Genomic DNA, 27,683 nt, shown 5'->3' on the forward strand with positions numbered 1-27,683 from the left:
TAAAACCATCAAATTTGGAATAGATGTCGAACTTTAATGCTTACATTCCGGAACAACAGACACACCGGAGGGTAATTATATGTTGGGGGGTGGTGGGGAGAAGAGAACATATCAGAAGAGAAATGGGAATATTAGAGGTCAGATTAAAAAAAAGGTGGTCAGAGTCAAGTATGTAACAAGACAAAGTACAAAAATGCCAGCGATAAGCTCCAAAGATGGATGTCAGCACTCTAGCAAGTAGCCCACAATTTGAATACTTGAAACTGCATAATGCTAATCAGATAAAACTTGAAACAATGAGATAAGATAAGGTGAACCTAAACACAGATGTGACATCAACTTCTTGGCAAGCATCAAATGGTTGTAATGACTTATAGTGGATCCTCTATTATCCACCATAAAGGAGGGCCCCAATGATGGGTAATAAAAATTAGCAAATAGATGGTCCACAAATTTTCATCATATACCTATGGGTCAAAAGAGAAACAAAAGCATTCTGAACATCAGATGACCATTGTGACGTCCACCATGAAGATCCCGTGCAGTTTTCTAACCCTGACTCCACTCTAGCAACCTATCGATGGAGGTTAATAACAAAAGATTTCAAATTCATACAAAAGATTTCTTACCTATGTAATATATTGATCCATTGTTACAGCCCAGCAGAAGGAATGTCCCTGCTGTGTCACAGCTTGTGATAGGGACGACCTCCTGTACCTGTATATTTGAACAGGGAATTTCAGGTGAAACATTTATATCACAGTTTTTGATCTTTTCACTTGATGAATTTAAACATTCATAACCAAAAGAAAAAAATTGTGAAAATTATCTGAACATATTTTATCTCATTTATATAAAGAAAATTCTGTCATTTTAGAAAGGCTACCAAATAAACAAAGAGACATTAAAAGCATCAAGTTACACTGCCCATTGATCATGCACTACAATCAAGATTGATGAATTTACTGTAGACTCACATCTATTAGGAACTGGTTGGGTGTGTCTGAATTATTTCATATGGAACCCTTACAATCAGCAGACAGAGAATACTTTCATCCCATAAGTTAGATGAACCCAGGTCATGTCAATGGCAGGGTGTGACTAGTGGAGTCCCGCAGGGATCTGTCTTGGGGCCTCAATTATTCACAATATTTATTAACGACTTAGATGAAGGCATAGAAAGTCTCATATCTAAGTGTGCCGATGACACAAAGATTGGTGGCATTGTAAGCAGTGGAGATGAAAACATAAAATTACAAAGCGATATTGATAGATTAGGTGAATGGGCAAAACTGTGGCAAATGGAATTCAATGTAGACAAATGTGAGGTCATCCACTTTGGATCAAAAAAGGATAGAACGGGGTACTTTCTAAATGGTAAAAAGTTAAAAACAGTGGATGTCCAAAGGGGACTTAGGGGTTCAGGTACATAGATCATTGACGTGTCATGAACAGGTGCAGAAAATAATCAAGAAGGCTAATGGAATGCTGGCCTTTATATCTAGAGGACTAGAGTACAAGGGGGCAGAAGTGATGCTGCAGCTATACAAAACCCTGGTTAGACCGCACCTGGAGTACTGTGAGCAGTTCTGGGCACTGCACCTTTGGAAGGACATTTTGGCCTTGGAGGGAGTGCAGCGTAGGTTTATTAGAATGATACCTGGACTTCAAGGGTTAAGTTACGAGGAGAGATTACACAAATTGGGGTTGTATTCTCTAGAGTTTTGAAGGTTAAGGGGTGATCTGATCGAAGTTTATAAGATATTAAGGGGAACAGATAGGGTGGATAGAGAGAAACTATTTCCGTTGGTTGGGGATTTTAGGAGTAGGCAGCACAGTCTAAAAATTAGAGCCAGACCTTTCAGGAGTGAGATTAGAAAACATTTCTACACACAAAGGGTGGTAGAAGTTTGGAACTCTCTTCCACAAACGGCAATTGATACGAGCTCAATTGCTAAATTTAAATCTGAGACAGATAGCTTTTTGGCAACCAAAGGTATTAAGGGATATGGGCCAAAGGCAGGTATATGGAGTTAGATCACAGATCAGCCATGATCTTATCAAATGGCGGAGCAGGCACGAGGGGCTGAATGGCCTACTCCTGTTCCTATGTCAGAGGTAAAAGGACAATGGGGCTAAGATTCCACTCCCCTGCATCGGTGTGTGCCAGGCACAGAGGGGGCAGAAAACAGGAAGCAGAGGCCTTATGTCCAATTTGTTTTTTAAAAATGCTGCCTCAGGTTTTCCACTGATACTCTACTGGGGATGCAGGTGGCTCACATTGCTCCACAGCACGAACCTCCAAAAAAATGATTACGACTAGGACCTCCCTGCCCCACAAATCCTGGTGGTTTTTACCAATGTGGGGGCATCACTGAGCACAGCTCCACTCAGTAGGCACGAGAAGTGGCTTCCTGTTCTTGAAGTTGTATCTGCCTAGGACTTAAGTATTTTTTTCAATTTGTCTCCAACGTTTTGGTTTCTTTTGTTAAGTTTCTTTTAGACCGTAGTTTTATTTGCATTTCAGTTTCCTTTACTTTTTCATTTTTCCTTTTTCCCATATCACCACCCATCAATCAGGGGTGTTATATTGTAATGTGGAGTAGCCCAGATTTTTGGATGGACATTCCTGTAGAATTCCTCTTGCTTTCTAGGAGCTTTTGTAAACAATTTTACAACACCAAGTTATAGTCCAGCAATTTTATTTTAAATTCACAAGCTTTCGGAGGCTTCCTCCTTCCTCAGGTGAACGTTGTTAGCCAACAACGTTGTGAATTTAAAATAAAATTGCTGGACTATAACTTGGTGTTGTAAATTTTTTTACAATTGTCAACCCCAGTCCATCACCGGCATCTCCACATCATTTCTAGGAGCTGGAAGACAAGAACGATTTCCAGAGAATTCATCAGAGGGGTGTCTGCCTTTATTTGAGACAGGTGCACAGATCCACCATTACCCAAGTAGGCTGATCCACAGATCTTCTTGATTATGTCATAGGAGGCTTCACAAGGGAGTTTGTTTTTGAGGTTAGGATTGAGCCCTCAAGGTGGCATCCGTTGCACCAGCAGAACAATTGTCTCAAGAGGTTGGAAGGTGAAAGAGCTCATGCAAAGTGACAGACATGCCAACCTAGGTGTCAGTAACTACACTACATGTGCATAGTGCAGCTGGGTTGATCTAAACTAACTTGATGTAATGGCCTTGAAAGATCTGCCTACAGTAAGGTTTACAATTCTACACTGTATCTTGAAGGTGTGCCCTCTTGGGATATGGTTACGCATGAGATGCAAAGAATGGGCTGTAAGGTTGAGCGAGAACTTTGCATGGGTGAGAGGTACATGTGGAAAAAGCAACACTTTGTGGGAAGCAATCTATGGATTGTCGAGATGCATTTGCTGAAGGGCACTGTTTGCTTGATCGATTCCATTAAGCGTGTCAACTGAGTCTCTTGCTATTTCCAGGTCCTGCAGGTTTGGGTAGAGTTAAGGAACAGAAAAGGATGCAAGACTTAGGTAGGCATTATCTATAGACCTCCTAATAAGATGTATGAATACAGAGATCGGAAGCATGTAACAGTTTTCTAGAATAATATTTTAAAACAGACGAGCCAACAGGCCATACTAGATTTAGTGAGGAGTAACGAACCAGAATTAGTTAACAATCTGACAGTAAGGGAACATCTTGCACAGTGCCACCATAATACAACTGAATTTTATATTAGGTTTGAGAGGGAGAAGGGAGAGTCACAAACCAAGGTTTTAAATTTAAACAAGGCAAACTTTGAAGGGATGAGAATTGAACTGTCCACAGTAAGCTGTGCTGAACTGTTAATGGATAAATCTACAAACAGTGGAAAGTATTTGATATGATACAAAACCAGTACATACCCCTAAATGGCAAAGGCTCCACTTGTTTGGTTAAGCAACCATGGTCAACAAATGAGGTAAGAGACAGTATCAAGCTAAGAGAAAAGAATAAAAACAAATGCAAAAAGTGGAAATCCAGCAGACTGGGAGAGCTATAAAAAGCAACAAAGGAATACAAAGTAATAAGAGGGGCAAAAAAGAGAATATGAAAAAAATTGCAAGGGTTATTAAAGCTAACAGCAAAAGCTTTTATAAATATACTAAGAGAGAGTGGTAAGGAAGAATGTGAGCCCATTAAAGACAGATGTAGGCGAGACTATAATGGGCATAAGGAAATGATAGACTTACTAAATGAGTACTTTGTGTCCATTTTCACAATGGAAGAAGAGGACAAAATACCAGCAGTAGAAAAATAAGTCAGGGGAAGGAAGTTGGTGAATTTAATATAAGTAAAGAAAATGGTAATGGAGAAAATAATGGGTCTTAGGACAGAGAAATCTCCAGGGCCTGAAGGTTTCCACCCCAGGGTATTAAAAGGAATAGGTGAGGAGATTGCAGATAACTTTCCAAAGCTCTCCAGGTTCATAAATTGTGCCTTTGGATTAGAAAATTGCAAATATCACTCCAATATTTAAGAAGGGAGGGAGGGAGGGAGAAACCAAGTAACTACAGGCCAATCAGTTTAACATCAGTTGTGGGGAAGTTACTGGAATCTATCAGAGACAGAGTGACTGATTATTTGGTAAGGTATGAGCTGATCAAAGAGAGTCCGCATGGATTTGTGAAGGGTAGGTCTTGTCTGACTAGTTGAATTTTTTTGAGGTTACTATGCCTATGGATGTATTCTATATGGATTTCCAGAAGGCATTTGATAAGGTCCCGCACAAGAGATTAGCAGCAAAAATAAAAGTGCACATAATCGGAGGTAATGTGACATGGGCTGGTAATTGTTTGGGAGGAAGGAGACAGAGAGTAGGAATAAAGTAAACATTCTCTGATTGGCAGGATGTGGCAAGTGATGTTCCCCAGTACTCTGTACTTTAGCTTCAACTTTTCATCATATACATTAATAAGGTGGATGAAGGAATAGAGAGATATGTATCCAAGTTTTCAGATGTTACTAAGTTAGGAGGCACAGTAAGTTATGTAGATGCGAGCAGGAAGTTACAAAGGGACAGAGGCAGACTAAGTGAATGGGCAAATCCATGGCAGATGGAGTTCAATGTGGGGAAGTGTGAAGGAGCTGTGGAGGAGCAAAGAGATTTAGGTGTCCATGTAAACAAGTCACTAAAAGCTAGTGCACAGGTTAAAAAAAAAGTAATTAAAAAAGCTAGTGGAATGTTGGCCTTTATCTCAAAGGGGCTGGAATTCAAAAATGAGTACGTGATGCTTCAGTTGTGCAGGGCCTTGGTCAGACCCCACCTGGAGTACTGCGTTCAGTTTTGGGCACCGAACCTCAGGAAAGATATATTGGCCTTGGAGAGGGTACAGCACAGATTCATCAGAAGGGGCTTAAAGGATTAAATCACGAGGACAGCTTGCATAAACATGATTTGTATTCCCTTGAGGTTAGAAGGTTGAGGGGTGATTTAATAGAGGACTTTAAAATGATAAAAGGATTCCATGAGGTAAATGTAGAGAAACTATTTCCTTCGGTGGAGTAATCCAGAACAAGGGGGCATAATCTTAAAATTAGAGCTAGGCCATGTAGAAATGAAATTAGGAGCACATTTTCACAGAGGATATTGGAAATCTGGAACTCTTTCCCAAAAGGCTGTGGATGTTGGGTCAATTGAAATTTTTAAGGCTGAGATTGACAGATTTGTGTTAGGTAAGGGTATCAAGGGATATGGTGCAGAGGCAGGTAAATGGAGTTGAAGTACAGACCAGCCATGATCTAACTGAATGGCGGAACAGCCTCGAGGGGCTGAATGGCCTACTCCTGTTCCTATCTTCCTATGTAAGGTACACAGTGTTGAACCAGCTTACCACCTGCTGCCAGGAATGGTGCCTTGGTGTCCTCTGGGGACAGTGCCCTGAAGTGCTTAATTGGGCAACGCTCCTCACACTCATCTTATGCAGCTGCACGTCCATTTAGCCATCCTTCAAACAGGGGTACTGGGTGCTGTACTACTCCTTCACTTGCCCACAAAATCTATTTTGTCTCTAAATTGGGTTTCCTTTCACTTAATTTAGTCTCGACACTTATCTTACCCTCCCAGCTTTGGCAAAGGCTGAAAAATATCTGAAATTTATTTAAGCTTGCTAAAGACTGAAAATAAATATTTGTCCACATATGTAGATATTTACCTTTAAACATGCACATCTTTTTAATTTGGTCCTGCTGGCCAGAATTCCTATTTATCCCGTTGGACTTGCTCCCTGCATAAGTGTAAAGCTGCATGAGCAGCTAGGCATAATTATTCAAATTAACTGAAATTTCAGGTGTATTGCTTAACCTTTTGCACCAGCAAAGTGGCAAAAAAACCTCAATTGCACCGGTGGCAGTATTTCAGCCCATTACGTCTAACCTACTGTTTTGTACTTACAGCAATTTTTACAGTAAAATTATAAACAAAAATAATTTCACCCCACCCCAACTTTCACTGGTGGTTGGATGTTGCATATCATAAGACATGAAGGAACACAGGAGTTTTGATGCAGGACCTAGTATTACCAAGTTACTGGTTTGCCAAGAGCAATAGGAAAATTCAGCACCCCATTTGTATAACCATTTGTGCACATGAATCCCTGTGGATTACACTTTTAATAAACCTTCATGTTTATAAAATACATGATCCTGGATATTGAAAATTATTAACTCTGTACCATTCTGCATTTGCAACTTAGGAATGTGAGGTAGCTGTGAAATGGTTATGGTCACCTCATCCTGTAATATGCCTAGCTGATGGTGCCAGCATAGATTCAAAAGTAGGAAATACAGAAAATAAAAGCTTACAAAATTTCCATCAGGAGGCAGCTCACCTGCCAGTGTTGGGTGACTGCATTCCACACTCCTACTTTCCCAGTGTGACTGGTTGCGACCAGCTGGTTCCCAATAAAAAAGAGTGCATCCACTGGGACTCCGAGACTAAATACACCTACAAAATAAAAAAAGCAGACAAGTCTGTTGCTATATCTCCACACCTCACAGCAATCCTATCATTCTAGGTTAACAGTTGTATTATTGGCCCTCAAGGTTATTAGGTAGTAACATCACTTTCTGTGGTGGGAACCCTCTTCTCACACTAAGACGGCCTTTCCCCCTTTCAATTAGCAAGCAATTAATTAAAATAAATGTTATATCACAAATTTGCTTAAATCTATAGATTTCTTAAGTGGAACTACTGTTCAGATAAAGGCCTGCGATTGCTGTGGTTTTTTTATTGCCCCTCTATAAGCATACCTAAGAATAACGACCATCCTGCACATTTGAGCCATGCAATGCAGCTGCAGTCAGCTAGCAAATCCAAAAGTAAACAACAGGCCTACAAGCAATGCCACTCTACATTTCTTTTCATTCATGTGTACAGAGTTACAAGGGAACAGAGAAAATGAATGCAAAGCGGGCAGATTACTCCAGAGGGAGGATGCACTCAGTGAAAATTATCCACGACAGCATACCAACTCCTTCCATATTTGAAGTGTCTCTCCTGTTTAGTTTAAGTAGCGTTGAAAGCTGCCAGGAAGAGAAAGTACTTCATGAAAAATGACAGGAGTGCTGTCCTGAGGGGGGTGAAGTACCCTGAGGAGCAGTGTGGGAGTTGTGTTTCCTTTAAGTAGCATGGAAGGTGTGAAACCACAGGAGACAGACTGTAATAGATACAATATGTCACTGGGCAATTTCCTTTCAGGAATGTTCTGTAGAGTTCTGGAAGGTGCTGGCATAAATTTGTTTGCACTGGCCGTGTAAAAGTGATTCCCACTTTCTAGAAATGTGTGTCATTTAACAGTGGCCTTCAAACTCTGCTTACTGTCAAGGACCCTCAAATAAAATTCGGAAAGAGCTTAAGCTCCCACTGAAGTGTTGGAATGTGAACTTGTGGCCTTTTTAGCGTGGCACCATTTTATAATCAAAGCCCCATTGCATTGTGCTAAGTGCTCCCTTTTAAGGAAGAATCTTTGGGAGCGACAGGATTACCGAATTGTAAACAAAATGTTTTACATTCAGCAACTTTATTAATGAATGAATAAGTTGTGTATTGATAATGGATTTCAGCAAACTAGGGACCATAATGGTATAGGAAGCCAGGTGGAGAGAATATTAAATCTAAGTAAACACATTCACATATCAGTGAGTTCAATAATGTTATTAACTGACAGCATTCTAAAAAATTAATACTTGAATTTGTTTTCAGTTACTGAGCTAGGTTTACCACTATTGTAGAATCCAATGCATCTTTGGTGTGGTAGGTTTTCCCAGCCTTTAGCTGGCTTGGAGAGAGGCCAGTGGCCTCTGTTCTGCTAGTTAATTTTTTTCAAAGAAAATTCTTAACATTTTCAAAATTGGCACTTAAACCAGTCCAATCAATCACTCCATGATGGATTGAATTGGCTCGAAGAGCCTTAAAATTTAAATGCCACACCCACTCATATAACAATGCTAGATGCATGGGCCAAGCAGATGTCTTTTGCATCCAGCACTGCTATGGCACAAATGACAAAAAAATGCAGAATTTGTGTCATTTGAATATTACAATACGCTCGCCCATATATGGATGGATGTGCTGCATGCCACCCGCCACTTGCAGAAGAAAACCGGACAGCCATAAAAATGGGCGTGGAACCGATGTAATGGGTCCGCAATCCATTTCCTATGGGAGGCGGAAAATTCCAGTCATTATCTCAACTTCAGAGAAAACAGAACATAGTGTGTTGGTGATAGAATCAAACATTGTGTATATCAGAAATGTTATAATTTTTTAGACAAAGATTCCTTTATCCTCACCCATATCTAATTACACAGAATTGAACAAGACGTGCATATATTGAGAAAAGCGTGCTTACCATGCCAGTAATTTCTCTGGCACAAGATGAAGCAGAATGCAAATACAATCCTTGCTGTGATAAAAACACAATATAATGCACGCTTCAAGTGATTGTCATTAATATAATTGAGATACAATTCCAAAAGATTCACTTACTGATCTATATGGATCTGATACATTTGATTTTGAAAAGGGACATTACAGTGCATCAGATTTTAAACATTGTTTAACTTAGGAATAGCCATCAGTTGGAGCAAAAGCAAGCAGAACATTTGAACAAAGGAGTGCAAATGATACAACTAGAGACTCAGTCCTCAATAAGCAGAACTTCTTTAAAAATGCTTTACAATGGTGTGTTAGCCAGTTAACACGGTGACATTGAGGTCACTGTGAAACACACATAGTCTGTTTAACAAACCTTCCTGTCAGATTTTATTCTACAATGTCTCTATTGCTGGGTCTTCATTATCACTGTTACTACACAAACTGAGGTTTGATGTTTCATTCTACATTGCAAAAATTCAGTCTAAATGAGATGTTTCATTAAGCTCCCCAGACAATGTGTAATATATAAAGCTTTTCATACAACGAGAAACCTGCTAGTAGCCACTAATAGTAACACATTCTCAACATCGGAGTTAGTCTGAATCAAAACAAAATTTAGATAGGTAAGAAAAACATATTATGTGGATTTTTCCTAGACTTTGATTTTTTTTTAGTTTATATGATTTTGAGCATTTAAAATGCTATTTGGAAGTTATGCCAAAATTAGAAAATGGTGACAATTTCTTACATGCTAAATTGCTGACTTGAAAGGAAGATTTCCTCTGATTGCTATTTAAGGCAAAATTTTAAACACTATACAGTCCTCATTGCATATAGCAGGTAAGTTTGTGCTAGCGCAATTTTCTCACTATACAAAGTGGTTGGTAAAGCTATCTGAATGTAGCTCGAAGTCTCCATTTTCTGACTGCCTCCCATAGTTGTTAACAGTGCAAACAGCTGATGGAGACTTCAGACAGCTTCAATCAGCTGTTCATATTGTTAACTGTTAACACTACGGGAGGCTATCAGAAAGTGGAGATTTTGGGCAGCTTCAATCAGTTGTTTGAAGCTGCCCGAAGGCTCCACTTTCCAACTGCCTCCCGTAGTAGTTACCAGTGCAAACAGCTGATTGAAGCTGCTTGAAGACCAGGATTTTTTTTACCTGAAATCAGCGGAGCTTTTAAACTGGTAAGTACTGAACTGCCCGAAATAGCCGGCGCGATTAATAAGTTTTAAGCACCGCCTTTGTAATTGACGCCTATGGTGATGGCAAATGGTTAGTGCCATTTGCCTGAATTAGCCGGCTGTCCGTGATAAGTCTGGACAGTGTAAGTAATGGGACTATCTAAAGAAAGCATTTATGATTTCGCTGCAAGGAACAAACAGGAAATTTCCCTCCTTGCAACATGCAACTGTGGGACGTAGGGAGCAAGGTGAGCAGAGGCCATTGTCTCCAAATAGAAAGGAAGGGGAAAGAAACAACTAAGCAATCTGGTGGGTTGTTTCTGCACTCCCTTCAGCAGACAATTTTACGATGATATTGGTGGTGAAAATCTGGAAATAGGTCGCTGCCCACTCCCCATCCCTGTGGTGGGTTATAGTGCTGCAGAAATTACAAACAAATATTAAAAAAGAGCATCTCAGCCTTAGAATAAAACAATGCCCACATAAACACAGTAGGACATTCTGTGGCTTTTTATTCATTATATGTTCCTAAGAAGATTTCCTTCAACACAGGGACATTTCTCTTACACATTAGCTACACTTTGTATTCGGACTTCAAGCTGTTATAGCAACCTCAGGTTCAGCAGTTTCTCCAAGTTTATCAATTTGGGTGACCTTTTTTAGGAAGTACTCTGGCCCTTGCTGTGATCTGCACATTTTTAAACATGTGCATCTGTTTAAACTCTCACAATAGAAATGTAATTCAAAAGAAGATGTCATTTATATTACTACTTTGATACAATAATTAAGAAATTTTAAAATCTAGTTGACTCCTTCCTCATTCCCGTCTCTGGGTGAGACAGTGATTTGCCTATTACTAATGGCAACCTAAGCATACTGATTTTTTTTTTTAAATCCTCCTTTACGATGAGATCTTATGGACACATTAGAGACAAGTCAGAAGAAGCACCTTAAAATCATGCTCAATCTCTTCTAAGCAGAACAGCGAGGATATTCCTAACATTCTTGCAGGAGAACGTCCACCATGTTTAATTCCATTTCCAGCCTCATGCACGTCAAGTGTCATAAATATTCATGCCAATTAAATAATGTTACAATTTACATAAACATCTGTTGTGCATATTAAACCCCTTTTACCAATTGTATGTTGACAACTGGTAACTTGTAATAAATTCACCTGGGGAGAGGAACCATCTCCCAAGCCCAGCGAAGGAATGACAGCCTCACAGGCAGGCACAGTAATGGTGATCACTTGCTTTAATTTATTTTCAAAATATGCATTAGAAGCTATTCTGAAATAGATTTGGGTTGACACCTAAATCTGCTTATTTGCTGGGTCTGTCCCTATAGGAATCTACTGTGCAGCTTGCAGCAAAGAAACAATAGATATAAAAAAATGCAGAATCAGGGATTTTCAGAAACATCTCCCTCTTTAGGAACCTTGAATTAAAGGAGGATTAAACTACTAGAAACTTCAGATTTCTTGAAAATAAAGTTAAAGTTAAAGATTGTCTCAGACAAAGCTGATTAATGGCTGAATTATTAATTCTTTCAGTAATCTGACAGGTTATCTTGTATGCAATAACTTTTTTTCTGCGATCTCTACCCCCTTTCCCTACTTCTGCCCCCCAGTTCTCCTGAAGATGCGACTCATGCTAATCTATCGTTCCATGGATGCCTCAACTCTGTGGTACCTGTCAAGTGACTACTTTTATCATGTGACCCTACACAGTGAGTGCTGGCAAGCCAACAGGCTGCTAGCGCATCACAGCCGAGACAGTTACTGTCCTTATAAGACATCCACATGTGCAAGTTGCAGCACAGATCAGAATTAGCTAATTTTTCCCTTCCCCAGACCAGGGGCTGTGGCCAATTGTAGCACCTTTACAGCCACCCCAGGTGTGATCAGCTAACTCAACATACACTGAGAATCAAACCTGGGACCTCTTACACTGTATGGCTCAGTACCATGCCAAATGGTGCAACTAGTTTTAGATTTTAGAAGATCCCAATCTAAATAAAACTAATCCAAGTTACTGCCGTAGGACTGATCTGTGACTACCACTATGTCACCTGAATGATAGCAAAACCATAACGACGATACAATTCCATTCACTCCACCACAACACAATTGGCAATCACTTACCAAAATGAATTTTTGGTCAAGTAGATTTAAAAACCAGCCAGCAACAGCATTTTACATTTATAGTGCCATTTGTGTAACAAAACATCCCAAGATGCTTTATAGGGTGAATGGTGCACATTAACTAGAAAGTAAGAGAAGTTACAGGAGACACATTGAAAGGTTGAAGTTAAGGCAGCTTTTGATGGGGAGAAAAGTAGCAAGAGATTTAGGAAAAGAGTGCCGGGATATATGGTTGTGATGGTTAATGGCTTTACCACCAATGCTGCAGTAAACACACGGTGTCTGAAGAGTGGAGGGTAATAAAAAAGACTAGAGTTGGAAAAGCAAAAGATACAAACTGAGATGTAGGACTTGAGAAGATTAGAGGCAGGATGCATCAAGGCCATGGAGAAATTTGAAGACAAGGATGATTTTAAAATCAATGCCTGGAGGACAGGGTGCATATGAGGTTGATGAGGACTTAAGGGGTTAAATTACAAGGATAGCTTACATAAATGTGGTTTATATTCCCTTGAGTTTAGATGGTTGAGGGGTAATCTAATTAAGGTCTTTAAAATGATAAAGGAATTCCATAGGGTACATACAGAGAAACAATTTCCTCTGGTGGGGGGGGGGGATTAATCCAGAACAAGGGGGTACACTCTTAAAATTAGAGCTAGGCCATTTAAGAGTGAAATCAGGAAGTAATCTTTCACACAAAGGATAGTGGAAATCTGGAACTCTACCCCAAAAGGCTGTGGATGCTGGGTCAACTGAAATGTTCAAGTCTGAGATCAACAGAATTGTTAGGCATGGATAACAAGGGGTATGGAGCAACGGTGGGTAGACAGAGTTAAGATCCAGATCAGCCATGATCTGATTGAATGGTGGAACAGGCTGGAGAGGATTAATGGCCTAGTCCTGTGTCTATCTTCCCATGACTAGGGTGATGGGAGTACAGACTTTGTGCAGGATAAAATACAAGCCACTGACTTGTGGATGAGTTGGAATCTGTGCAAGGCTGAAGAAACTGAGGCTTGAGGCAATAAAAGTATGGATAAGATTTCAGTGGTGGTGGGGGTGAGGAAGCAACACATCTAGATAGGATCGCCAGTCTGAACACACAGTATGTATTCCATTAAGGAATGGTTCCAGTTATTCATATTGGACTTCACTCAGTCTATTCTGAAGATCTAGTTAATGGTAAGATTAGGCCACTGGATGGCTCTCCCCTCTGTACAGACCAGCCCCATACCATTTCCAAAGAGGTGAACGCAGAAGCAACCCCATTCACTCATCTCTGGTAGCTCAATCACATATGCAGATAGCCTTATCCCCATGTTACATGAAAGAGAATTTTGTCTGTTCCACAATTGCACATACCTATTTCATTGCCACTGCCTCCATCCTGAATGCTCCACAGGATTATACTGCTCTCAGATGCCACAGCTACCATTTTGTCTTTATCACCAAGAGGTCCTCCAACAACTTTAGCATTCAGTGCCACTCGCTCTATCGTCCAATCCAAGTATGGACTTGTGAAAACCTGCTGCCATCCAGAGGATTCTTTAATTCTAGAAATGAACATGAAACCTTATTCAATAAGGAATCCTTATCAACACTGTGTACACAATACTTTAGAAAACAGGATATTTTCTAATAATTTGTAATAAATTACATTAGATAGATTACTGTCCTTGAGAGGGTACAGAGATTAGCAAATAATTATAACTCCAAGTATCAGAAGTTTAAATTATGAAAATTTAAGGAAGCTGTGCTCGTTTTGTTTGGAATAGAGACTTCAAGATGACCCAACTGAAGTTTTCAAGACGATGAAGGGAATTGATAAAGCTGATCCAATATTATAGCAACAAGTTCAAATTAAAAATGAGAAAGTTAGGAGTTAAAAGGGAAATATGGTAGTACTTTAAAGAAAAAAATATGTAGAATAAGATACCTGGGAAGACCACTGAGGTGGATTCATTTCTGGAGATAGCAGGGATTTAAAGGATATGGTACAATTGTGGGTGTGGGACTGAGATGTTTTTTTAAAAAAAGGGACAGACTTTTTGGCTTAATGGCCTTTGCCAGTTTCCAGAAATTCAGATGTTAACAAATTCTAATAGACTGGTTGGCAGTCACTAATCGATGATAAAGTGCTGCATTCCACTACTGCCAGTCTAAGGTTACTATTTGAATTTTACCAGGCATTACTGATTAGCAATAACTGCACTGTCCGGAGTGGCTTTCATCACCGTATGCTACAATCAGCTCTTTCACTGGTTTCAGACGAGGAAATATACTATAATATAAATCCTCGGAACAAGGTAGAGAGAGTTACAGACTGTAACCTAGCCTTCGCATATGGGTGGTGCTTAATAACCACTCCAACTTACCCTTGTGGTGTATAATGCCATTTAAACTTAGATTCTGTTAGTCTTTTAACTCACTTCAGGTCACCCATTGCCACATGAATCCTCTGTCTCACTCACAACAGTTCTTCTAGATTTGGGATTCTAAATTGGTTCTACAATGTCATCAGATTTCTATCTGTATGTTCTCAAATTTCTATTTTTTTTTGCCCAAGGTGGCAGCTCCATAGCTCAGTTCCTCACAACTGGTGATGTGAAAAGTTGCCGTCCCAATGTCCCAACTTTATTTCTACCATCCACACATCATTCTCATTTTCTCTACTGATATTTGAGGCAGTTCTTTTGATAATTCTGACTTTCCTTTCAAGGAACATGCGAGTGTGGCACCTCCCCATCTGCTCAATGTCTAGGATTTGCAGGTGGCATAAACTTGGTGCGGAGGGGTGTGTACTCATCAATCTCACACCTCCTCAAACTGTTGTTCTGGCTCCTCTGCTCAGGCCCAGACCCAATCACCAGCCAGTCATCCAGACTCTGGGCCTTGACCGCTAGGCCCTAAACCACAACCGCCAGCCAGCTAGCTAGCAAATTGCCAAACCCTGAATTATTCAGCTAATCAGGGCCTGGATACCTTTTCGATCCTCCCTCCAGGCCCTGGATATTGATCACCATTGTCAATGCACTATATCATAAGAACATAAGAAATAGGAGCAGGAGTAGACCATATGGCCCCTCGAGCCTGCTCCACCATTCAATAAGATCATCACTGATCTTCTACCTCAACTCCACTTCTCCTCATCCCTTGATTCCTTTAGTGTCCAAATATCCATCGATCTCAGTCTTGAATATACTCAACGACTGGGGTAAAGAATTCCGAATTCACGACCCTCTGAATGAAGAAATATTTCCTCATCTCGGACCTAAATGGCCGACCCCTTGAGACTATGACCCCTTGTTCTAGACTCTCCAGCCAGAGGAAACAGCCTCTCAATATCTATCCTGTCAAGCCCTCTAAGAATTTGATATGTTTCAATGGGATCACTTCTCATTCTTCTAAGCTCCAGAGAATATAGGCCCATTCTACTCAATCCTCATAGGACAACCCTCTCATCCCAGGAATCAATCTAGTGAACCTTCGTTGCAACCCCCCCTGACCCAGTCAAGGCAAGTATATCCTTCCTTAGGCAAGGAGACCAAAACTGTATACAGTATTCCAGGAGTAGTCTCACCAAAGTCCTATATAATTGCAGCAAGACCTCCTTACTCTTATACTCCAAACCCCTTTGCAATAAATTCTAACATACCATTTGTCTTCATATCGGTTTGCTGTACTTGAATGTTAACTTTCCATGAGTCGTGTACAAGGACACCCAAATCCCTCTGATTACTAACATTTCTTCATCTCTTACCTTTTAAAAAGTATCCTGCTTTTCTATTCTTCCTACCGAAGTGGATAATTTCACATTTCCCCACATCATATGCCATCTGCCACTTTCTCGCCCACTCACTTAACCTGTCTATATCTCTTTACAGCCTGCTCACAGCTTACTTTCCCACCTAGCTTTGTATCGTCAGCAAACTTGGATACATTACACTCAGTCCCTTCATCTACGTCATTGACATAAATTGTAAACAGCTGAGGCCCAAGCACTGATTATGGTCCCTTGGGAAGCAGTGATCATAACATGATAGAATTTCACATCCAGTTTGAGAGCGAGGATCTTGGTTCTGAAACTACTGTTTTAAACTTAAATAAGGGCAATTATAAAGGAATGAGGGCGGAATTGGCTAAAGTGGACTGGGTAAACAGATTAGATGGTATGATGGTGGATAAGCAGTGGCAAACATTTAAAAAGATATTTTATGACTCGCAACAAAAATATATCCCTGTTAGGAGGAAAGACTCCACAAAAAGGGCGAACCAACCACAGCTAACTAAGGAAGTAAAGGATGGTATCAGGTTAAAAGAAAAAGCATACAACATGGCAAGGATTACTGGTAAGCCTGAAGATTGGGAAAACTTTAACAGCCAGCAAAGGATGACTAAAAGAATAATAGAGAGAAAATAAATTATGAGAGTAAACTAGCAAGAAATATAAAAACTGACAGTAAAAGCTTCTACAAGTATATAAAAAGGAAGAGGGTAGCTAAAGTAAACATTGGTCTCTTAGAGGATGAGACTGGGGAAATAATAATGGAAAACAAGGAAATGGCAGAGGAATTGAACAGATATTTTGTATCTGTCATCAGAGTAGAAGACACTAATAATATACCAATAATAGTAGAAAATCAAGGTGCAAAGGGGAGGGAGGAACTAAAAATAATCACTATCACTAGAGAAAAAGTACTAGGTAAACTAACAGGTCTAAAGGCTGACAAGTCCCCTGGACCTGATGGCTTGCACCCAAGGGTCTTAAGGGAAGTGGCCACAGAGATAGTGGATGCATTGTGTAGGGGGTGGTGGTGTGTGTCAGCTACACCTCTGACTTCTGAGCAGTCCAAATCGCTCCCACTCCCTGGGTTCTAGACCTTGGACTTATTTGGGGGTTGTGACAAAGTGCAACAGACAACTGATTTTGGTGCAAGAAACTTTGACCAAACGAACCCTTGACAGTAATTCACTCAGAGGTAAGTCAGAAATAGATTGTAGAGTGGAAACTTTGCGGATCTTCGGTTTTCTCCAGAGTTGGTTTTCTTTGGTCGCGGTGGCCAATATTACCCAGTTGGTTGGTGGCAATATTCGGTTAGTTGTTTCGTAAGGCCCTTGTTGCTCTGATGGTCACTGGGGCTGTTGCTCTGGTTTCTTCTTGTGTGTCGGCCTGCTTCTAGAGCTGCTGACCTTCCCTGTCGAACCCCTTGCCTTGTTGCTGCTGGAAGCTGATTTTCCTCCCAGACACAGGCAGAACCAAGACAAGCAGCCCACCAGAGCCAGCAAGCCAGAGAGAGAGAGAGAGAGAGAGAGAGGGGTTTCGAGTTTCCACTTGTGGATGTCTCTCTTACAATTGGTCTTTGACACTTTAAAAAAAACACTTCGTGTCTGTTTAAACAGTTCTTACAAAGTCCTTAAGAATCTTTGATGGCTTTTTGATGGTCCCTCATCATGTTGCCATTGCTTCTCCCGATGGGTCATTGTTAATTCCGATTTGCTGATCACCTGGTATACAGGCTTCCTTTTGTATCCAACGTCCTAGGTGTTGATAGGTTTTGCATTAAAACAAAAACATGGCCCCATGTCTGGAGCAGTTGCCTCTTTCAATGGCTGACTGCCTTTCGAATTCGTGCTGAGTGTCGACCACCTGCTGTCGGTTTTGCATTAAAACAGTGTTGTTGATTTTGTCTGGTGACCTCTCACCTATCCTTCCATTTTAGGATTATAGTCAATGGCCAAAGTTTTCCCATACTCAGGATATTTTAGGGTTTTTCTCCGAGTTTTGGGGATCTGTGAATTTTGAGAATCTTACAATTGGTTGTAATCTTCCAGAATTCACAAGATTCTGGAAAGGTCGCAGCAGATTGGAAAACCGTAAACGTGACACCCCTATTCAAGAAGGGAGTGAGACAGAAAGCTGGTAACTATAGACCAGTTAGCCTAACATCTGTCATTGGGAAAATGATAGAATCCATTATTAAGGAAGTAGTAGCAGGATATTTGGAGACTCATAATACAATCAAGGAGAGTCAACATGGTGTAATGAAGGGGAAATCGTGTCTGACAAATTTATTAGAGTTCTTTGAGGAAGTAACAGGCAGGGTGGATAAAGGGGAACCAATGGATGCAGTATATTTGGATTTCCAAAAGGCATTCGATAAGGTGCCACATAAAAGATTACTGCACAAGATAAGAGCTCATGGTGTTGGGGGTAATATACTGGCATGGATAGAGGATTGGCTAACTATAGGAAAACAAAGAGTCGGGATAAAAGGGTCATTTTCAAAATGGCAATCTGTAACTAGTGGGGTGCCGCAGGGTTCAGTGCTAGGGCCTCAACTATTTACAATATGTATCAATGACTTGGATGAAGGAACAGAATTGTGGCCAAATTTGCTAATGATACAAAGATAGGTGGAAAAGCAAGTTGCAATGAGGACACAAAGGTCCCGATATTACCATGGCGGCAGGGGGGGGGGGCGATTGGGCACGTGGGTAACGCGCCCAGTGAAATCAGTATGCCCCGCGCGCAATTGCAGGCTGATTTGGATCCACTTACCTGTTCTTCCGGGTTCCCCGCTGCTGAGCTGCGCGGCGGGCGGACTGCGCATGCGCAGTAAGGTCTGTCAGTTGGAGGAGCTCTATTTAAAGGGGCAGTCCTCCACTGAATGATGCTGCAAGAAATAGGAAAAATAACAGCATGGAGCAGCCCAGGGGGAAGGCTGCTCCCAGGTTTAATGATGCCTCACTCCAGGTCCTACTGGATGGGGTGAGGAGGAGGGGGAGGACAGAGATCCTCCCCCCGGCGGGCGGGAGGAAGCGGCCTGCCTCTGCCACCAAGAAGGCCTGGCTTGAGGTGGCAGAGGAGGTCACTTGCACCACCAACATATCGCCCACCTGTATACAGTGCAGGAGGTGCTGCAACGACCTAAGTAGGCCAGCCAAAGTGAGTACACTTACTCATTCCCCTACATTCCGTCTGCCACATCACCGCCCCCACCCCACATCTCCTTCTGCACTGCCAACACTACCCTGTCACATCACTTCTCACACCCACTCAAACCTCATCCTCACCTTACCTGCACTTACTCACCTCGCCAATACTTATCCCGCCACTACCACTCAACCCAATCCTCAAAAGCTCATACTCACCCTCTCATGCATCTCTTTCACAGTCAGCCTCACTCAACCTGCCACTACCTGTGCTGCAGCCACAGGGCACACATCACATATTTGCAGTAGGAAGCGTAAGGCAAACGTGTCGTGAGCATGAAGGGGATGCACAAAGGTGTTTGAGGGTTTGTCATGGTTTCTACTTATATTTAATTTCCGATCAACTCACATTACATATTATATTGGCACCACTACTGCCGTGTCTTTGCGAATCTTGTCTGGTTTGTATAATAATGCCCTTTCCTGAGGATCACAATGAAGACCCAGTTTGTCTTTTGTGCAGATGACTAAGACACGTCAGTGATGTCCCCGGTGGCACCCTGGAAGGATGCGGAGGAGAAGTTGTTGAGGGCAGTGGTGACTTTGACAGCGACAGGTAAGAAGATGGTACTCGGGCCAGCCGGGAGCAGCTCGGCACGAAGGAGGCTGCAGATGTCCACGACTACATGTCGAGTGACTCTGAGCCTCCGTGTGCACTGCTGCTCAGAGAGGTCCAGGAAGCTGAGCCTCGGTCTGTGGACCCTGTGGCGAGGGTAGTGCTCTCTGCGGTTGCCCTCCCTCCTGCTGTGCAGGTGGATGTGTCACAGCACCGTGTTGTGGAGCTCCACGTGTCAGAGGTAGACGGCGTGGCCGGCGAGGCTGGTGATGCGGTTCGCCCTCCGAGGTCATGACTACAGCTACGGCGGCCCCCATCCGGAGGATGTACATCTGAGGGGGTCCGCAAGGTAGGTACATGTGTCTGGACACCGGGGTAAGTGTGCAAGTTATAGAATCATAGAATCATAGGTTGGTGAATTTTGTTGTTAGAAGGAGGGTGGTGGAGGCCAAACTTTGTCCAAAGCGACAGAGTGGCCTCCTGCAATGAGTGAGGGTCTCCCCACCACCTGTCAAATGGACCTTTGCAGCTGCCACAGGCTGATGGCTGCAACACGTCCATTTGAACTAGGAGTGTTTCCCCCAGTATGGGAAACAGTCCTAGTTGTTTGCAAAATCCCAACCCTCCTAAAATATCATGTTAATCAGGTCTCTGAACAACCTGAAATACCTAGATAAATACCTTAAGTGGCACCCCACCGGCTTCAATTGCCAGCGGGAGTCCCACATGCGGGGGCTGTGCGCGCATGTCAGCGCGTCACTGGGGAACTCGGAAATGGGGCGGGTTGGAGGCGGGCACCCGACCCGCCCCGGGAATCCCTGATTTTCGTGGGCCCCCCCCGCCAGGAACGCACCCGATTGTGGGTGCTAAAATCAAGCCCAAAGTGTCTGCAAAGGGATATTGACAGGTTAAGTGAATGGGCAAAAATTTGGCAGATGGAATATAATGTGGGAAAATGTGAAGTCATCCACTTTGGGGGGAAAAATAAAAAAGCAAAATATCATTTGAATGGAGAAATACTACAAAATGCTGCAGTACAGAGGGATCCGGGTGTCCTCGTACATGAAACACAAGTCAACATACAGGTGCAGCAGGTAATCCGGAAGGCAAACGGAATATTGGCCTTTATTTCTAGGGGGATGGAGTATAAAAGCAGGGAAGTCATGCTACAACTGTAAAGGGTGCTGGTGAGACCACACCTGAAGTACTGCGTACAGTTCTGGTGCCCTTATTTAAGGAAAGACATACTTGCATTGGAGGCAGTTCAGAGAAGGTTCGCTAGGTTGATTCCGGGTATGGAAGGGTTGCCTTATGAGGAAAGATTGAACAGGTTGGGTCTATACTCATTGGAGTTTAGAAGAATGAGAGGAGATCTTATTGAAACATACAAGATTTTGAGGGGACTCGAAAGGGTAGATGCTGAGAGGGGGAATCTAAAACTAGGGGACATAGTCTCAGAATAAGGGGTCGCCCGTTTAAGACGGAAATGAGGAAGAATTTCTTCACCCAGAGTGTCATGAATCTTTGGAATTCTTTACCCCAAAAAGCTGTGAAGGCTGAGTCATTGAATACATTCAAGGCTGAGTTAGGCACATTTTTGATCAGCAAGGGAGTCAAAGGATATGGGGACAAGGCGGGAAAGTGGAGTTGAGGTAAAAAAATCAGATCAGCCATGATCTCACTGAATGGCGGAGCAGGCTCAAGGGGCCAAATGGCCTGCTCCTATCTCTTGTGGTCTTATGATTATTGCGGCATCCCGCAAGTTACAACCTGCAAGTTACAACCTGCCAACCCGAAAATGAATCGCTTATTCTTACTCTCTGTTTTCTGTCAGTTAACCAATCCTCAATCTATGCTAACATGTTACCCCCAATCCCATGAGCCCTAATCTTGTGTAACAACCTCTTGCGTGGCACCTTATCGAATGCCTTTTGAAAATCCAAATATGCTGTATCCACTGGTCCTCTCTTATCTACCCTGCTAGTTATATCCTCAAAAAACTCTAATAAATTTGTCAAACACAGCTGTTAATGTACTGCTGGTAGGCCAAAAGGAGCAGGTGTGTTTCCTCCAGGCTCAACAAGCTAACCTGCCACAATCCGAACCCCATCTCCCCCATCCCACAAACGATTATCTCAGGCCCCCCCACCCCACACGACGTCTCCCACCCACCATGGGTCCGACCCCCCACCACACCGCATGTCCTAACCACCCCCCCCCCAACATGGTGTCCAAACCCCCCATGTGTCCGAATCTCTCCCCCACCCCCCGCCACCCCACAAGATTTACCTGTTGGCATCCGCTCCCAGGCTGCTTTCCTGCCTGACAGCCAGCCTGTCAATCTGGCTGGCTGGCATGCGGGAAACCTACAGAAAAAATTTAAAAGAAGTCCTTGCATCAAAATTGTATGGCCATCTGGGAAACCCATACTTCAGGGTTTCCCATCCAGAAATGCTCTCTCCTCTCCTCTACCACCCCCCCCCCCACCCGAGTGAAAATCCTGGCCATAGTCTCAGCTACTGATGCATCAGCATGTTATAAAATGTAATGGAAGTGTTAAAAGCTGATGAATTCTTCCTGAATGCACTGCTGGACCAGCATCTGTTTTAACTCATTCCACTGCATTTTAACCCTCGCCCTCTAACTCCTTGAGGGCAAGAGGAATTCCCAGAGAAATGCAATTACAAGATAAAGTACTTAAATTAAGTTTTAAGCTTCCTGAAATGTCAAGATGTGGAAAAGCACACGAAGGCCAGGAATGTAAAAAAGTCAAAAACATTAAAGCAACACAACAAGCTGTAATAAAAACCTAGAAAGTCAAAAATGCAATTATCTCCAAAACAATCCCAAAGCAGCACAGCTTTAAGGAAGAAATATTCTTACGGTCAGGAAATACTTCAGCTACAACCTCATTTTGATGCTTAGAGCAATGCCTGTGCATTTCCAAGTGGTACTTGGGAAATCGGGACCCTTTAATTTTCATAATATTTGCAGGCTTAATGCAGCTCTTGCTCATCAAGAGTGAAAGCCTTCAGTGACAGCCAAGCTGCATAAAAGAGGTCAGCATCTTTTGCCTGATTTTACACCTCCCCACTGGTGACTGAAATCTTATGTTTGTACCCACATATTTTAACCTTCAAAGAATATTACAGAAGAAAAATCACGCCCTGCAAAATTCTTAACTTCATCACTTGTAAATGCTAGATCTGTCACTGAGCTGTACCAAAAGATAGTGAATAGATTTAAAAACCACTGGAGGAAGGTGCAACATAATTTAGTGTGTCTGGTCACCTACAGTATAATTTTGATGCCTTTATCAATGCTTGGCCTGATTTTCCCTAGGTACTGTGTGAGATATACTTCATTTATGCAACCTTTCATCTTCAAAAAGTGAAAGTCTATTTATTCTAGAACCACATGGGCCACGTGTGGCTACTGTCTGCCTGTCTCTTGGATTGTAGCACATTGTTCTTTATAGACTAGGAGAAAAAATAATTTTTAAAATTCAAACTGGCGGTGCAGGTAAGAATTAAAACATGAGTGAATGCCTTTAAAACACCAAAAGAGTAGGGAAACAATTGAAAATGAGGATTCCCAAGTGAAGGCCTGTCAGACTGTAGATTATTTCCTGCAGTTGTTTTGTGACCAGCCATAACACAAACTGCATTCAAGAAAAAGGGAGTCCACAAGAGAATCATGTAAAATACTTCCACCCAAATTGATTCTCTTTTCTCATACACAGCTATTTGTATATACATTAGCTTCCAGTGTTTTCATTATGTCTGCACATTCTACATACATGGTAATATATCAACCAAGATAATTAGTACCAATTTGAGGCTGGATTGGTGCTGTGGTTGGAGGAGATAACAACCAAGTACATAATGGGAATCAAAATTAGAGGTATATGAGAGAAAGCTGATGCAATGTGTAGAGTTGGGGACCGATTGTGAGGTGGCTGCAGTAGAGATGAGATGCTGATTATTTGTCAAAGCATGGATTCTTAAGAAGGCTGAGTATAAGTGGAACCAAGATTGGTTATGTGATGAAAAGGATTGAAAGCTCAGCAGAGAGGGTGTCAGACTGGATTACTGTCGGGGTTTAGAACAAAAATGACTGTGCAGGAGCTGGTGGGGATGTCTGCTGACATTCCCATTAGCTGGGTCCCCAGGTTGAATAATAATAATGTAGGGGCCAAAACAGCAATGATGCCTGGCAATGTAAGCTGCCCCGTATGGTAGGGTTAGCAGCACTTTGTGCTGTTTGGGTGATGTGTCTATACAGCCTCCATTTTAAATTAATGCTAATCACTGAGAATATTCTAGCAAACCTGAGTGGCTAAGTTTCTTATTCATGCTCTAAGCAGGTGTCATCAGCATCTCTTGGCTCATTCATTCATGCTGAGATGCACTGGTAAGCAAGCTCCCAAATTCCTCATTAAATGTAAGTGATCAACAATATGAAGAAAAAAAATGCTGGGAAGCATAAAACAAAGATTCTGATGAGAAGTTAAGATGCCCTTTCTTTCACTTGCTGATAAACCTACTTCAAGCAATTTTAAAAAATTAATTAAATAAGTACACCTCTTGCGGTGCTCCTGATCATATATTCCCACCCTGTTCTCATATCCCTTCAACTCCTCTTCCTTTATCCACCTAGCCAATCTAATCTTGAATGTTGACATACTTTCTGCCTCTACCAATAACCCTGGTTGTGAATTCCACAACCTCAAATCAGTGTGAAGAATTTTCTCCCGCCCTCTGTTCTAAACCTTTTAGATTTAATAATGTATCTATGGCCCCTCGTTCTTGAGCCCTCAACTACTGAAAACAGTCTGCTTCTATCTACCATGTCGTACATTTTATTAATTTAAAGACTTCTATTATATCACTCCACAATCTATGTTGTTCTAATGAAAAAAGACCCAACTTTTCAAGTCTTGCTTTGTATTTGTATTTTCTCATACCATGCAACATCCTAGTGAATCTGTGTTGTACCCTCTCTAAAGCCTCAATATTCTTCCTGTAGCGTGGAGCCTAATACTGCACACTGAGGTCTTGTTAAGGTTTTATGCTTTGATGGCACTTTTAAAAGATATGCAGAATTACCACGACTTTGAGTTCTCATCAGAAAACTCCAATTGCAGTCACTACTGATATTCACACTTGGACTTCTCAAGAAGGCACTGTATCAGGCTGCCCTGTAAACAGCAAAGTTCTGCCATCTTTTAGCAAGTTGATTAGTCACAGAATGATACATTAGCTGCAACGACTCTATGGTACCTGTAACAAACCACGAAGTGTGCATAGGCTACTACAATCCAGTTGTGATGACCAGCTACTATCAGAACTTTCCGGGGGTCCACCACTGTGCCTGCCAAAAAAAAATGTAAGAAAATTGCAAAAGAAATAAAAAATATCAAAGCTTAACTTCAAACTGTATATATACATTCCCTTTCATTAAAACATATGAATCATCTTAGCATCAATATGGTAAAACCTGCTTAGAATTAATGACTTAAATTTGTATCAATTTATAGTGAAAACTTGAGCAACAATTTTCAACTGTTCAGTCCATAAGGATGGCTGCCAGCAGAATAGAACTGGCCTCCACAGTCTAATTGCCATGTGTGCTCCATCTCTATTCTTCAATTCTGAGCAAATCGCCCAGTGAATCACAACCAGAGTGATATACCCTGAAGAACAGCCTATAGTATTGGAATTCTAAATCATGCCCCTCTCACATATAGCATCTGATACAACTTTAGCCATGTTAAAATTTTACCCCTTGACTTCATTCAAAAGAAGAACAACCCTGTTACTGATAGAACACAAAGGAATGAAAACCACCTGGACATTTTCCAGCTTCTCTCATAGTGAGAGGTCATTTCAAAGCCTGTTAATTACAAAAAAACCATCCTCCAAACATGAAAAATCTTTGATACTCCTGTGCAACACTGGTGGATCAACAGGTCAGATTTGTAATCTGGTAATTTTGTAGAGATAAACCTGATGAGTGCATGTTAATCAACTCTTAATAGTATGGTCTATTTATTTGATCAAGACTCCATTGCATTCCAAATTCAGAGTTATCCACCTACAATAATCAGCCACAGTGATAATGTATTGCATCAATAGACATCTATAATTTGGCGCTGTGGGGTAATTTTCTGAGTGTACGCTGGCAGCAACGAACCTCACCCATCAGAAATGCATAGCACAAAATCATGGACGTAATCCCCATGGATAGCTGCTGGCAGCAGATTTCCTACCACCAGCATTTACTCAGAAAATTACCCTCTATGTCTACAAAGTACATATTATGCTGTGTGCCTTCTCCATTCTTTTAGACATTATTAAAGAAACAGATGGTTAACAATGTGTGATATATTCAGATAATAATTCTTTATAATTTTACCAGAACAATGAAAAGTAGCTTCTGCTCAAATAATCACAAGGCCCAATTCAAAGAAAGGAAACAATTTCACTGTGAACACTTAAAAACGTTTTTGGAATACTTGGGATAAAATGAGGAACACTGAAGCAGCAATTTGTTTCAAGACATATTACAAATATTAAAAGCAGATGGTGGATTGGTGCAACTATAATGATTGGGATGGCTAATTAGGGTGATAAGTATTTGCATGTGTATTTTAGAGGAAAAGAAAAACATATCTCTCCTTACCCAATCTGGCAGACCCTTCAGTAGAGATGACTCCAGCCGACACAGAAGGAGCCGTACTTGGATGAACTGCTCCCTCTGCTGTGCTCTGTCCAGGTTTACTCTCCAGTGAGGGTCCGGGCCCTCCAACACTTCCTTTTCTACTGGGAATAGCTAGCAGTGTTAAACACATCAATCTTTAACTATTTAAAAGGTGAAACATGTGAACATTCTCCTAATACTAGAAGATAGTACTTTGGCCCTCCTCATTCAAATTTACCCACTCTTCTTTTACAGCCTCTTCATTACTGTATCCTTCTCCTTGGTTACTGTCAATGTCACTCTGCAATCACTTGACACTCTGTGTGTACTAATGCACTGTGCTACTTGGGGATCACCTAAACCACTGACAAGTATTCCCATTTCCTACTTTTTCCTATTCTTGGAAATACCAAGTCTTGTGTGAAAAACCTGAACTTTGTAGCATTTTAATAGATTACCTGTGGTCTTATACAGCTAGTTATAGAATGGCAGAATCCTGCAGTCAAGGTGCTTTCTTGTCATTATTACTTGTCTCCAATTTGGACTGTAGGTTGAAATGGATTTTAGTTTGTGTTAGATTCAACTCTTATGTGCCAGTCAGTATTATGCAAAGCATTTACATTCGAGGAAGCCCTTTCAGCATCGCTCCTGTAACCCTGGACAGAGGCAAGAAGCAGCTTCTTGCCTGATAGGCAATAGTCCCTCTCCAAGCTCTCTCTTCCTCCTATCATATCCTTACTTTTCTTATCTATTTTTATCAATATTGCAATAGTCAGTGCTCCTCGGAACCTTCCTCTCTTGTCCCTCCCAAGTCAGAATTATGCCATCCTACACTGAAATCTAGATTTATTGAACGGTTTCCTACTATAGCTTCTTTCCTGGGACTTCAAAATTGTGAACGCCTTACTTTCCTCAGTTTCTTCATCCTCCTACAATATCTTAAAACCCAAGCTTGGTGTCATTACTTTTTGATTTTTCTTCCCTCCTCTTTTTCTCTTTTCAATCTCGGTAGTGTCCTGCACGAAGGACCTTGGCCCTTCATCTGGGTTTCGTGGTAAGAAAAAAAAACTCACAGGGCTCTTCTTTGAATAACTAAGAAGGTTCCAGGTTCAATTCTGGTCTGTGTTAAGTTAGCTGATCTCAGCCAGGCTGGCAGCATGGATACAATTGGCCTCAGCAACTCAATTATGAAGGGCCAAGGT

General features: G+C 41.6%; 1 protein-coding gene across 3 annotated transcripts in view; it reads right to left on the minus strand.

Annotated features, from left to right (window-relative positions):
• kctd3 (potassium channel tetramerization domain containing 3) overlaps nt 1-27,683 on the minus strand; it is a 71,818-nt gene that overhangs the window by 11,986 nt on the left and 32,149 nt on the right. The window contains exons 7-11 of one of the 3 annotated variants that reach the window (XM_067988904.1): nt 26,464-26,613; nt 25,062-25,152; nt 13,593-13,783; nt 6,852-6,967; nt 630-717 (exon numbers count right to left, since the gene is read on the minus strand). In XM_067988904.1, the coding sequence (XP_067845005.1) occupies nt 630-717; nt 6,852-6,967; nt 13,593-13,783; nt 25,062-25,152; nt 26,464-26,613 (636 nt within the window). The remainder of the gene's footprint in view (nt 1-629; nt 718-6,851; nt 6,968-13,592; nt 13,784-25,061; nt 25,153-26,463; nt 26,614-27,683) is intronic. The other 2 variants (XM_067988906.1, XM_067988905.1) reach the window with 2 other exon arrangements.

This window comes from Heptranchias perlo, chromosome 8 (assembly GCF_035084215.1).
Source record: "Heptranchias perlo isolate sHepPer1 chromosome 8, sHepPer1.hap1, whole genome shotgun sequence".
In the NCBI taxonomy this organism is placed as follows: Eukaryota; Metazoa; Chordata; class Chondrichthyes; order Hexanchiformes; family Hexanchidae; genus Heptranchias; species Heptranchias perlo.